Raw genomic sequence first — 13,117 nt, 5'->3', positions numbered from 1 at the left:
ATGACGTGCTTTGAAATCTAGCGCACTATTTAACGCAAGTGGACTAATACTTGTGTCTGTGCTTCGACACAATAGGGGACTGGTGTAATAATGCTTATACATTCCCTATTTACTAAACAGTTATTCTCATCGTTCTCATTGATCAATATTTTTTGTTCAAGGTTTGGTTGTCTTTTATTTCGCCGTCAAACAGTGTAATAAATTATGAAAAGTTAACATCAATCCTTAAAAGCGTTGCTGATAGAAGATTTCAAATAATATTGCACATTTCAAATAACGTGCATGTTTCTTGGTTTTGCAAAAAATATGGCGTTTAATTATACAACTTGTTTATTAAAAACATGTAAAAATGTAAAAAAAATGTGTTTATCGTTATCTAAATTTGTAAAACTGGCTGTTCCATTGACACGTGACGGTTTCTTAGCAACCAGATGCGTGTGGTAACGAGGGGCTACTGGATAGGTAAGTTAATTTGACGTATTCGAAAGAAATGTATAATCAAAAAGACGAATATTAGCCAATTGAGCTAACAGAAACAACATTCAACAGGCCTAAAAAGTGTCTTCTGAATCTGCAACATCTTAAATCGGGTCGTGTGTTTACTTCTGGCTGGCAACGAGAAATGTCAACGGCGAACGAGATGTCTAACGTTACTCGAGCCCCATTTGATGTGGCTGAAAAAGAAACACACGATGCCAAAGAACAGGAAAGCACGATGGATAACCAAATGAAGAAAGACTTGTTAGATGACAATAAAGAAAGAAAACGGGAGGATAAAAAGGAAGGAACCGAAAGATCTGAACTATCCATTCAAGAGGGAACTGTGGACTCTCAAGTTTACACCGCAACATCTTTGCCTGCCATTCCTCATGAGGCCAGAACCAAGACTTACCCATTGGTAAATACATCTGAGCATATTTTTGTTTTTCACGTATGTTTTTCACGTTATTGATAAAACAGTAAATGTGATATAAAGATAACATTTTACATTTTATGAAATATAATGTTACCTCGTTAATTTCTGTATTTAAATTGGTTACCTCTGTTTTTCAACATAAACTAACAATAACAATCCACAGCATTTATTTATTGTGAATTATGTTACTTTACATGTCATCATATTAAATTTTGTAATAAAAAATCTGTTAAGGTTAGTTAATGCTCAGTAATCTAACATGAACGACAAACACTAATTTACATGTTGTGAAATATAATGCTTATAAGCTGATGCGTTAAAGGTTGAATGGATAGATTCATCCATTTTTCTCACCCTCAAGTTCCAAATAAATGTACACAACAAACGATATTTTGAAGAATGCGGGAAACCAAACCATTTTTGGGGCACCACGGACTACCATGGTTTTCCTATGCCCCAAAACTGTTTGGGTACAATCATTCTTCCAAAAATCCTTTTTTGTGTTCAGAAGAAAAAATACATTTATACAGAATTGGCAGAATGGTCATTTTTGAGTGAACTATCCCTTTCATGAATAGAAATTTATTGTAAAGTGTTATATACTGAATGAAATAGAGTAAGCTATTACACCTCTTTTACACCACTACTGTTACTATACCTTGGACTTCATGTATGTAGATCCTTGATCGGGCCTATGGGATCAACCAAACTTTACCTGTCTTCAGCCTGCAAGATGAAGACAGGCTTGTCATCCTATATGCTTGTGCTCACGTTGCTGTCATGTTTGATCACACGTCAAACAGTCAGCATCTGTTACAAGTAAGAGAAATACATGAAACAAATGTTTTAAATGTATAGTAAAGCCTATCAAAAACAGTTTGCTTTATTCTTTAATTATTTTAGGAAATGTGTGCATTTCACTTGATTAATTCATGTTTATTTTCTGCATTTCTACAAAAATTGACATCAACCAAATATGTTTTACAATTTGTTTTTATTAAAACTTTTCTTTGGTGTCTATAGGGCCATTGCAGTCCAATCACCAGCTTGTGTGCTAGTGAGGATAGACGCTGGCTTGTGACAGCTGACATGGGCCAAGAGAGTCTTGTTATCATATGGGACTCTTACACAGGGTAACATTTTAACAAATGCATCACAATTTTAGTGTGTTTGATTGTATATTATATTCATTTGGTCATATTTATATTCTTTCAAATTATCTGCCCTTCCTAACAATTGACAGAAAGGGCTTGAAAGACAAGACTTATGAAAAACCTGTTCATGTCCAGTTAACAGCTCATAGCATTGTGTTGTAGAATTCCTGTGCGGACAATGTTTGATTGTCATCCCGAGGGTGGAGTTTCTGCCTTGGCACTATCAAATGATTCAAAATATCTGGCAACTGTAGCTGGAACAGCACAGGTTAGAAACTACAAAGCATTGTGCAAGACAATATTCTACAGTCTGTTGTGATTTTGTAGTGCCCATGTTTCACCTCTTTGTTTTATATTATTTATCATTGTTTTACACACACATACTGTAGATATAATCTTAGACACAGTGTGCGGGAGCCGCGCAGTTTAACTACTTAAGGAGATACCGGATGCCCTTGGAAGAGATTGCTTATCTTTTAATGGGACAAACTTTTATGTTACTTGTAACGATACCTGAAAATTAAATTACAGAATATTATGACTATCCACTAATCTGCCGATCTTGTACTATGTCGGATGAATTAGCAGGTGTGTATTTGGGATTGGACAGATGAAAGCAATAGCCCAAAATGTCGAGCTGACATCAGCCCAAAATATGGTTTTCAGGTATGTTGCAAAACACTTTTATTTTAAATAAGCATTTCAAAATTCATCTTGCTTTTTATAAATAAATAAAAAATGGTCCCAAGTCAACTTTAAATTTGTCTAACTTCCAATCCATGTTTTGTCAGAATCAGATACTTTTCCATCCCTCTGACAGCACACAGTTGCTCAGCAACAGTGAAAGTCAAGTTCTCTTCTACAACTGGGTAGGAATTATTTATCTAACCTTTGTAAGAATTATGTTGAGTTTGCTCTAGGTTTATTATTTTAGCAGTGTTTGCTTCACATGTACAATAATAATTTAATCTGTTGCTGCAGGAAAGGGATTGTTTGGAATACTCAGCTCCTGATATTTCTAAGAAGGTTTGCAAATGAACACCAGTATTTATTGGTCTGAATGTTTGTGATGGTATTCTGCTTTCACACAAAACTCTTAAAAATCTGTCCCCTATAAGACATTTAATGTGGTGTTGGGCTCGCTGAGCCAGTCCATGTTCCTCTGTGATGGTGTGCAGGCTTTAACAGCCACCTCAAAGGGGAATATAGTTATTTGGGACAAGCAAAGTGAATCAGACTCATGTCAACCCCTGATCTGGAAAGCCACCAAAGTCATTCCTCTCCAGAATGCAGGAATCACTGTGTTAACCCTGATCGACAGGTAAATATAAAAATATGGTACATATAGTAATATCTACAGTATATATCATTGCTATCCTTCTGAAACCTTGTATGTCCAAATTAGCTGATTTTCAGGAAATTAAAAATGATTACATACTGTTTTGCCGAAGTTGACAAGCACTTTTTAATACTTTAAATTGGTTAGATATTTGCATAACCCAGTGACAAACAAAACGGTTGACTAACAAGACAACTTTTGGGGATATTTTTTTATATACTTTGTATATGAATATATTTTTCAAATAAAACCACCATCATATAAATCTGAAATTATGATGCCATTGAAGTTACATTTTCATGTGTTATGCTTATTCTTTTATAGTTTCCTGGTCACAGGCGATGTAAATGGACACATCAAATTCTATGATGAAAAACTCAAGCTCATCAGTTTGTACAGTCAATATAGTTTGGATCCTATCAGGTCCATCTCCTTTTCCAAAGAAATACCCTCCACTGATGGTCCAGAATATAAGGAAGACTGCACAATGAATGCCAAACCATTAATTATAAGGCAAGTGACCTTGCATATAATAGAATGCTGTTTTTAGAAGGGTCAGGATTACTTTTATTATTTTATCAAGTATTATGTGTGCCAGAAGGGTTAAAAATTGGTTTCAAAAGAAGCTTTTTCTTCACTGAGTGCTTTGTCACCAAATCGGCTTACAAGAAAGAGCTCATAATGCAGTTTGTGACATACATCAGCAAAAATTGTGAGATACCTTTCAAGTTCCTCAATTAAGCCTGAAACTGCTAATAGGAAAGCAGTGCTTATAAAAGAGCCATCTATCAAACTGAGTTCTAGTCAAGTTTTTTGGTAATTGGAAAAAAGTTCATATTTAGTTATTTCAATATTGAAAGCCAGGGATTTAGAGAACCCACCATCATTGAATTTACTTTTCCAATACTATTTTATATATCCCTTCCATTTATAGAAATTTTGTGGTATCTACAACTCAAGCAACTTTAGTACACGTGAACGCACAGAAAAATGTACTAAAGACTCTTCTGAAGGAACATGCAGAACCTCTGGAAGCAGTTGCTTGTCACCCCAAACAACCACTAGTAGCTATGGGCAGCCACAGCGGCATTATTAAGGTTTGGGATTATGAGCGTAAAGAGGCAGTTTGCAGCCGAGTCTTCCAGGCCCACAAGAAGATCCAGTGTATTACCTATGATCCACAAGGTAAACTACAATTCATTTTTAAATTGGCACAGTCTACTGACACTACAAGATAACATTGAATTATATTTTTCAATCTTTTGACACAATTTATATCATTGCCGTTCATTTCTATACAAAATCCATGGTATCACCGTAGCTTAGCTTTTAGCTTAATAAAGGCTTTTGTCTTACTTATTATATCAACCCTGTATGTTTCTGAAATTGTCGTATCCTAGGTTTTTACTTGGCGGTGGGCTTTGCTAGTGGTGCTTTGCAAATTCTTGATGCCCTTACCCTTCAGAGTGAAGACCAGTTTCTGCACCACAGTCAGGATGCAATAACCCATCTCACTTTCTCCCAAGACTCACTTTACCTGGCAGCTGCGGTAAGTTATATAAATATGTGTGCATGCAAACTTTATTTTATTAAGTGACCCATTCAGTCCATTTGATGATGCAAAACCCATGACCACGACAGTTACTCCTTTTAACAGCCTAAATAAATATTAATTGTTAAAACAAACTGGTGCCACTTAGCCTCTGTAAACATTTTGCTGGCATTTTATTGATAAATCTGTATTTGCCATTGCATTTCTCACAGGACACTGGAAAGGCTGTGACATTGCTGCGCCGGTATAAAGAAAGTACGCCAGAGATTTGGATTTACCAGGGCAGACACCATTCCCATTACAAACCCATTCAAGACCTACTCTTTGGAGTGGATTTAGATAGCAATCAATCTCGTCTCCTCTCCCTGGGCATGGATCGCAAGCTGGTGAGTCCCTCTATACCTGATATGAATTACTTTGTGTAATTGGTTGTTATGAAAGGGGACATGTTTGATGTTATCTTTAAAATGTGTCTTAGCTAGAACTACCACATTAGTAGTGTGACACTTCATGATGTCACCATTAAACCAGTTTACCTGTTTGGTCCATGAACACCACAAAAGTGACTTTTGATTGACTAAAGATTCTTTGTGTAACTAGTTCATGTATTTATTTGTTCCTTTCATAACTATCTGGCCTGTTTGGATATAGGTGGAGTATGATCTTCTGAACAGTGGCCAAAATGAGCTGATGATTTTGAGTTCTGATCGGATCGATCAGAGTGCTGTGCCCACTTGCATGGTGTGGTATCCTCCTCTGACACCTGAGCACTTCCTCCTTACAGCTTCCAACATGTATAAAATAAAGCTCTTTAATGCCACTTCGAAAATGTGCAGGTTTGCAAAAAATGTTCATTTTTATACATTTGGATTATTGTGACCCTGGACCACCGTCTCATAGCACAAAACCAAAACATCTTATCGGTCAAAATGATCCTTGTATGTAAAGATCATGTTTCATGAAGACATTTTGTAAATGTCTTACTGTTAATATATTAAAACTTTATTTTTGTGAGTGAATGGAGCAAAATCACAAATAAAAATGGCAGGAAACACACCTACAAACTTCGCTCGCTGCTGACTGCTATTTGGGAATATCCCACTCAAGATTGGTATCTATGTCAAGCTTAGAATTTCTGCTTTCGGTTTCATCTACTCTCCACAATTTCATTACAGCGGTAAGCGAATAGAAAGCGCTAAAACAACCCTGTTTCTCCACTTTTCTTTAACTATCATTTAATTTTTGCACCCTCCGATTCCAGATTTTCAAATAGTTGTTGTCGTCCTATACTCAATGGAAAGCATATCTGCAGACGAAAAATTTACACTTGTGACTGGTTTTGTGGTCCAGGGTCACCATTATGTTTCTTCTGTACAAAATGTAAAAACTTGCGGAGATCCAAAATGGACAAATATTAAAGATATATCAAAATGGATGGTAAAATGGGAACCTATGTTTATTTATTCGTATAGCCTTCTTGTGGTCAAAAATCGATTCCAATATAGCTATAAATACGTAGATGTGCATTAAACATAGAGAAAATCTTGTTTCATTGGTTGAATTTTGATAAAAATGTATACAGCATATATCGATATACAAATGAAAATGTATATTTTAGGCCTGCATTGTTAAGATAAACTAAATAGAAACTATGCAAAATTCAAATCTTTACAAGCTTTTTCTGTAAGTGAGCTGAAGACAATAACAAGCAGAAAACAAGATACAGCTGTAATATTAGAGGATAAAAAGCAGTTTATGATTTTGTATATCTGTTGATAACAGTGTGCTTGTTTTTGCAGGAAAACAGTCCTTGGGCCCTTGAATGGTTCTTCGGTAAAAAAGATGGCCATCCTACCAGCATCTAAAGATGGAGATCCCAATTCTCGTTACATGGCATATATTACACAAGATAAGGTATAATGTATTTTAACCCACCCAACCTAACCATACATTTACTATTACTGACTCTTCTGTATTATATATAAACTATAAGCCATAATGCCAGATTATTGCCTATTAAAGCTTCACCCTGAGTTTGAGGGGGGACCCTTATATTGTTATTGCCTGTCCCTGATGTAGATTGGCATTCAGATTCTGCCTCTGGATGGAAACCCCCACAAGTCCTTCGCAACTATCTGTCACCCAACAGGCGTCTCTGCTCTGGCCTGTTCTTATGACGGTAGATATGCTTTCACTGCAGGAGGACCAGACTGCACTGTTTTCTCATGGGAGCTGAGTTTATCGTACGTTTGAATGTCAAAATATGCATAAATCATAAAAAGTATATCAAAAGCTAAACTCCATCAGTGTGAATCCGCCAGTTTCTACTGTGTATTCATTACCATAAATCCCTATTTAGATCACTAGAGGCATTGGCTGCTCTAGGAGGTAAAGATATAATGCCCTTCTACAGTCTTCTGGAGGGTGGGAGAGAGGGACAGCTCTTCAAGGTTTGAGCTTTTCTAATTTTTATGTTTTGTGAAGTCAAAAAACTAGTTTAGGAGTGCCATTTATCATTGTGAGTTTATACATTTTTATTTATAAGATGTGTGATGTTTCGAATAGGAAATGGAGGAATATTTTTACTACTGTCAATTACAAAATCAGGATATCAACACCATGGAAACACGGCTCGTGTCCACACGCATCCCTCTATCTGACATCCCCTTCCTAATGAGAACGCTTAACTTCTATCCAACAGAGCAGGAGGTAATTTTGCATTCACAAATTCACTTTATCATTCAGATCTGTCATTGATGGATAGACTAAAGCTGTGTCTGAAACCACTCCCTATCTTCTATATAGTGCACTATATCGGGTGTCCGACATTTTTTAGTGGCGTCCGAAACCTGAGTAAACTCCTTCATTCACTACATTCGTTTACTCTTTTTTTACACGCAATGCACTCTGATTTTGAGTGTACACTCGCTCATTCACTATTTCCCATGATACAACACGAAACGACCTCTTGATTAGAATCAGCTGGAGGACACTGACTGTTATATTTTAAATAATTTTATTAAATGTGATAAATAAGCATGCCTGCAAATAAATGTGACAGTTGTTTTGTTCAATTTTCTATTAAACTAATGCAATAAACATAACAAATAAAGTGAAAATGAATTTTAGTATTTTATAAAACAATCTACAAAGCCACACAGGTGTAATATAAGCTATTTGTTATGTTATTTAACACCTGCGACAGTACTTTCAGATACAGGCTTCATACTGTTTGTCAGTGTCTGAAATCACTCAATCATTTTCATTCACTTCTTCCCCATATAGTGGACTCACATGTCATAAGCTATATAGGGAATAATAAAGGACTGTACGAGGGAGGTGTTTCAGCATAGCTCTCACTTTTATAAAATGTCAACAAATGGTTTCCTGTTAAAGCTGGAAGACATGCAGAACGAGGTGAAGTTTAGCCGCTATGCTGAGACCGGAAATTATGTGACGGACATTGACCTGGAAGACTTTATTAAGCTCTATGTCAACCACCGGCCTGCCTCTGGCATTTTTAGACAGGAGTTGCACAATGCCTTCCAGATGCTTGGAAGGCCAGATGGAAGGGATAGATATACTATTCCCAGAGATGAACTGCTGGAATTACTACAGACTAGAGGTAAATATCTTTTGAACTCTTCTGGGGCTATAAATTGTGATGTGATTTAGAATTATGATAATAAAAAGAAAGAGTTCAAGGGATCCCAAAAAAGGCTGTTTACTATCATCAACAGACATGATAATCATTTCTGCCTGAGAATATCATGTGGCATTATGGACACGATGCAAGTCTTATTCTGTAACAGAAACAGTCTCATTAATTATTTAGTAATGTTCCATCGATGTTAACAAACAAATGATTTATTTTATAAGCTAAAGTAGATTTGTGTGTTGATTTCAGGTGAACATATGACAGAGGATGAGTTGGCTGAATGTTTTACTACTATTCTAGGTATAACATCAGGAAGCTGCACAGGTGTGTAACAGTACTCTGAAACTTTTTGAAATGCATATCATTTTTAAAAACACAACAACATTATTACAGATGTCTTCTATCTATCATCTATATTCTAAAGATAGTATTTTTTATTAACTTGTGAAAATCAAGGACTGTTTAGCTGCAAGAAAGTGAGTTACACAGTGCAGCAGTCTGTTAACATGAACTGTGCATGTTTTTGACAGATTCAGAATCTCAGCTGGACAGTGTGCTTCCCTCTGAAATCAGCATGGAGGCTTTTGCCAAAGATATAATGGGGTTTTCAACAGGCACCCTGGAACTTCATCAAGAGGAAACTTAATCTAATATGTTAAATCTAGTTTTAGTGACATAACTGTTGTTTATAGCTTGTGTAGTGGTGCGATATTACATTTTATGTGATTACTGGTCTGTTGTTTCAGTATAACGTTAATCCTCAGTTACGAGGACGTCATGAGTCCTATAAAAAATAAACTTTATTTAAAAGACTAACATGTATTCAGTCTCTATTTCTTACAAATACATCTGTACACTGTTTTAGGATGTCGTGGTTTCGTGTAGATCGTATCATTATACTTCTCGAGTTGTTAAATTGCCATGTTTTGCTGCTGTTGGCTAACAAAAGAGCGAAGCGCATACCCGCATTGAACGTCTCTCATGCTTTGAGGGCATCCGGCATCAGCGCAGGCGCACAAGCCCCGCCTCACTCCTGAGCTGTGTGCATTCGCATTGTGTCTAAACAGGCAGCGAGCAAAAATATATTTTACCAACAGCAGCTATGTCGGGCAGGTCGGTTCGAGCGGAGACGCGGAGCAGGGCGAAAGATGACATCAAGCGGGTTATGGCTGCAATTGAAAAAGTGCGGAAATGGTAAGAGAGAGCGTCTGCTCGTTAACGGAACAGTCCAGCCAGGCTGTGGGGGAGGAGAGACAACGAGAAACAATGAAATTAAAGGAAAGAGAGTCTTTAATCCACTTCGGTTTCAATCCGATATGCCACTCGGCCGTGCCGTTTCCCATGTTTGTTCGCGGAGTTCGTGATTTGTCGGCCATTTGAAAAGGAGTTTGGGAAAGTGCAGACAGCATTTTTTTCTTGAAATTTTATGTGGGTTGAACCTAGAAGCCATTTCGTTGCAGTCACATGAAGGCAGTGCTGTTTGAACCCGTAATGCCGGCTGAACAGTAACCGAACGGGCCGAGATAAAAGTAACATTTGACTCTCGGTTGTCTCGTTTAAGTGACTCGCGCTTCTGAGCGGTGGCGCGTGAGAAGAGTTTTATTCACACGCGGGCTTTTAAATTAAGCGCGGAGCGTCAGCTTCACCCACACACGAACACTGACCCTGAATTAAGTGTTTGCATTGGACTTCTAAAAACAAAAGCATGTGTTTAACAAGCACCACAACAGTAATTTTGAATAGAAATATTTTAAATACCCTTACATTCGAACTTAAATTTGGCTTTTCAGTGTTCTGTAAACATTGCTGAGCTACACCACATTTCTGAAAATCTCTTAAAAGTGTCTTTTTTTAAATGAAAGGTTCATAATGAATGACAATGAAAAATATAAATATTCAAACAGTTTATTTTCTCTTTTCCAGATTATGTTAAACAGCAGCAGCATCTTTATTTACTGAAACAAAATAAAAAGAAATTGTCTAATGGTGGCATGCATGTGATATTGTCCAGGGAGAAAAAATGGGTGACTGTTGGTGACACTTCATTGCGAATCTACAAGTGGGTACCGGTGACAGAGCCCAAATCAGATGATGTAAGTGAAAGATAATGTCCATATTTGCCTTAAAATATTACGTTCTATCTTTAGACACGTGTCGTGGAGCTGGTGATTACAAAAATACTTTTTAGTTGTTTTTGCATTACACAAAGTCAACATTTTTTAGATGTTATTTGTTGGATTGTTCTTGATGAAGGAAAATGACAATGCTATTTGTTTTTGTAAAGCTGAAAAGTAAAAGCAAGAAGAAGGGCAAAGATGACAAATATGGTTCTGAGGTCACAACCCCTGAGAACAGCTCTTCTCCAGGAATGATGGATATGCATGGTAATACTGTGAAACTTCTCAAAGACTATACTTGTGTTAATATATTTTCAGATATTAGCAGTGATACTTGGTTGTGTGAGCTAGAAGCTTTTGCCATTTGGTGAATGTGTATCCCTTCATTACTTTCAGTCTTTGAAGTCTTTGTATAAAATATGAAGCCCAGAAATGGCTTGCATTTTGTATATACAATATTATCATTAATAACAGAAGTAATGGTTAAAATAGATCAGTTTCCCTTTTAACCAATAGAGGGGGTTGATGAACTGTATGATGTCATTTTCTATTCTGTCTTAACATATGATTGAAGCATTTGCTCACCGTATATCTGTTCATCTCACACAGATGATAACAGTAACCAGAGCTCCATCGCAGATTCATCCCCGTTGAAGCAGGAGACCAGCAACAACACAAGTCCTGCACCTGAACCCACGGCAGCTTCTCATAGTGACAGCAACGACATGAAAAGTGACCAATATCCTTCCAAAACATCTGGTCAAGATCACAAGAATGGTTAGTTTGTGGTTATGTGCAAATGACATTGTCTTTCCGTAATGTTTGTGGTCTTTAGGGGTAAAATACCTACTGTCACTTTATTTTCAGAACAAAATCACTGCTCATCAGAGTCAACAACAGCCAAAAGGGACAGCAAGTCACATGGGGATTCAGAGCTCTTTTTAGACTCTTCAAAATCGGCCCAGGTAAATGCTTAAGGATGTCACATGCATGTTTAAACTCATATCAGAGATATCCAGCAATCTTCTGCTTCATAACGGATTCATGGGTTTCTTTTGAAGGTATTGGAAGATGCCGCTCCTCCAAGCAAAAAAGGGAAACTTGATTCTTCCTCCGAAGAAAGCTAACTGTCTTGACAGCTGTTATGCATTTGCAATCCACATTTCTCATTCCAAAACGCATCACAACAAAATGGAGGTTTTTCTGCAATTATTCACTCTTCCCCACAACCATCAATTCACTTTTACCAAGAAACCATTTGTCTCTTTTAGTCACTTTTTGTGTAGAGGGAATGCCTAGATCTTAAAAGATATTATGAGTAAAGAATCAAGCTGTGAGATTGTACTTATCCTAAAACGGTTGATTTTGCCCTACAGTCACTAGTACTTTTCCTCTGTAAAAGGCATTGGAACTGCCATAGTTCAAAATTGGCTTTAATACCTGCCAATTGCGATTTTAAAAAGTTATATCACTCACCTTTTCTTGTTCACTCAGGAAGGTCGACACACTGTTTTTAAACACGCTGAAAGTAACAGATTTCTGCTGCTGTAGTTTGAATAGTTATATTTCACAGTAAGTAGCTAAATATATTGAAATAAATGGTACTAGTCACGAGTCATTCAAGTTCTCATGTGAAGACCAGAGTTTGTAGCATAGGTCCTGCTTGGTTAAGAGCATTTTTGTAGCTGAAAAGATGGCGTTTTGTTTTTGACTGTCAACATTTCTCCAAAGTGCCCGTGTTTTTGGTTTCTTTGTTCCTGCTCATATTTTACAAATACTTAGTTAAATTCTGGTGTTCAAACCATGCTTTGAAATGCTGGTTGCCATTTCAACAGCACTTCAACCTTCCACAAGGGATGTAAATGTGCATAACTATGATATGTCAAAGCATCGATTACCTTACTTTTAGCAGCAATTGTACTGACTTCATGTGTCGTCGTCCAAGGAAAACGTGACATTGATTAGATTGTAACACAGGCAGGTTATGGGTAGACAGCTGTGTGAATACCTCATACTCAGTCCAGCAGTGCTGGAATGTTAACACTAAGTATGACTTTCTCGAAATTTCTCGGTTACGTCTGCTTGAAAAATAAAATGTATATATTTATATGATTACGTTTTTGCTACCCTCATGTTTTTGCCACAGTATTTCGCCAAACTATTGCCTTCTGTAGTTCAATCTTTGAAAATATTAGCAAAATGTATTCATTGGGACCATATTGTTTTTTTCCAGGTCTGTAATAGAAATGTATTGTACAGAGGTATGGTTGTGTTTAACCTATTTATTCCACATGTAGTTTATTGGTTTTCTAAAAAAAACTGCAAAAACAATAAAAATAAATTATTTCCTTTTAAGTGTTTCTGAAAATGAATTTGTTACC

The 13,117-nt window shown here is 36.7% G+C and overlaps 2 protein-coding genes across 10 annotated transcripts; both read left to right on the top strand.

Moving 5' to 3' along the window:
- The first annotated feature begins 132 nt into the window (after window positions 1-132).
- On the top strand, window positions 133-9,435 carry cfap251 (cilia and flagella associated protein 251). Of its 8 annotated transcripts, XR_008906489.1 has the most exons (22): window positions 133-462; window positions 550-898; window positions 1,595-1,735; window positions 1,940-2,049; window positions 2,233-2,338; window positions 2,656-2,736; window positions 2,862-2,939; window positions 3,052-3,096; window positions 3,189-3,391; window positions 3,734-3,922; window positions 4,344-4,594; window positions 4,810-4,958; window positions 5,174-5,347; window positions 5,613-5,797; window positions 6,761-6,875; window positions 7,041-7,204; window positions 7,321-7,411; window positions 7,527-7,670; window positions 8,358-8,378; window positions 8,486-8,586; window positions 8,869-8,943; window positions 9,150-9,212. XR_008906489.1 is itself a non-coding variant. In XM_056746060.1 (21 exons), the coding sequence occupies exons 2-21, from the start codon at window positions 623-625 to the stop codon at window positions 9,263-9,265; spliced, it is 2,922 nt and encodes a 973-aa protein (XP_056602038.1). In that variant the 5' UTR covers window positions 135-462; window positions 550-622; the 3' UTR covers window positions 9,266-9,435. The 8 variants fall into 8 exon arrangements, 6 of the variants coding, with proteins under 6 accessions (XP_056602043.1, XP_056602042.1, XP_056602038.1 ...); XR_008906490.1 differs by lacking the exon at window positions 8,358-8,378; XM_056746060.1 differs by having other exon boundaries at window positions 135-462; window positions 8,358-8,586; window positions 9,150-9,435.
- A 207-nt stretch (window positions 9,436-9,642) lies between these two features.
- On the top strand, window positions 9,643-13,091 carry bcl7a (BAF chromatin remodeling complex subunit BCL7A). Of its 2 annotated transcripts, none has more exons than XM_056746071.1 (6): window positions 9,643-9,813; window positions 10,631-10,712; window positions 10,904-11,003; window positions 11,346-11,513; window positions 11,604-11,701; window positions 11,798-13,091. In XM_056746071.1, the coding sequence occupies exons 1-6, from the start codon at window positions 9,722-9,724 to the stop codon at window positions 11,861-11,863; spliced, it is 606 nt and encodes a 201-aa protein (XP_056602049.1). In that variant the 5' UTR covers window positions 9,643-9,721; the 3' UTR covers window positions 11,864-13,091. The 2 variants fall into 2 exon arrangements, with proteins under 2 accessions (XP_056602049.1, XP_056602048.1); XM_056746070.1 differs by having other exon boundaries at window positions 9,690-9,813; window positions 10,543-10,712.
- Window positions 13,092-13,117: the final 26 nt, after the last annotated feature.

This window comes from Triplophysa dalaica, chromosome 4 (assembly GCF_015846415.1).
Source record: "Triplophysa dalaica isolate WHDGS20190420 chromosome 4, ASM1584641v1, whole genome shotgun sequence".
In the NCBI taxonomy this organism is placed as follows: domain Eukaryota; kingdom Metazoa; phylum Chordata; class Actinopteri; order Cypriniformes; family Nemacheilidae; genus Triplophysa; species Triplophysa dalaica.
The sequence above is the reverse complement of the archived record's forward strand: the minus strand, read 5'-3'. Positions and strand labels throughout refer to the sequence as shown.

Excerpts from the sequence above, each read along its gene's own strand:
- bcl7a (XM_056746070.1), top strand. The coding sequence starts at position 9,768 with ATGACATCAAGCGGGTTATGGCTGCAATTGAAAAAGTGCGGAAATG. Across the intron at positions 10,713-10,903 it reads CAGAGCCCAAATCAGATGAT|CTGAAAAGTAAAAGCAAGAA; the intron begins GTAAGTGAAAGA and ends GTTTTTGTAAAG. Across the intron at positions 11,514-11,603 it reads TGGTCAAGATCACAAGAATG|AACAAAATCACTGCTCATCA; the intron begins GTTAGTTTGTGG and ends CTTTATTTTCAG.
- cfap251 (XM_056746060.1), top strand. The coding sequence starts at position 623 with ATGTCAACGGCGAACGAGATGTCTAACGTTACTCGAGCCCCATTTGAT. Across the intron at positions 2,339-2,655 it reads CTGTAGCTGGAACAGCACAG|CAGGTGTGTATTTGGGATTG; the intron begins GTTAGAAACTAC and ends CGGATGAATTAG. Across the intron at positions 3,392-3,733 it reads GTGTTAACCCTGATCGACAG|TTTCCTGGTCACAGGCGATG; the intron begins GTAAATATAAAA and ends ATTCTTTTATAG.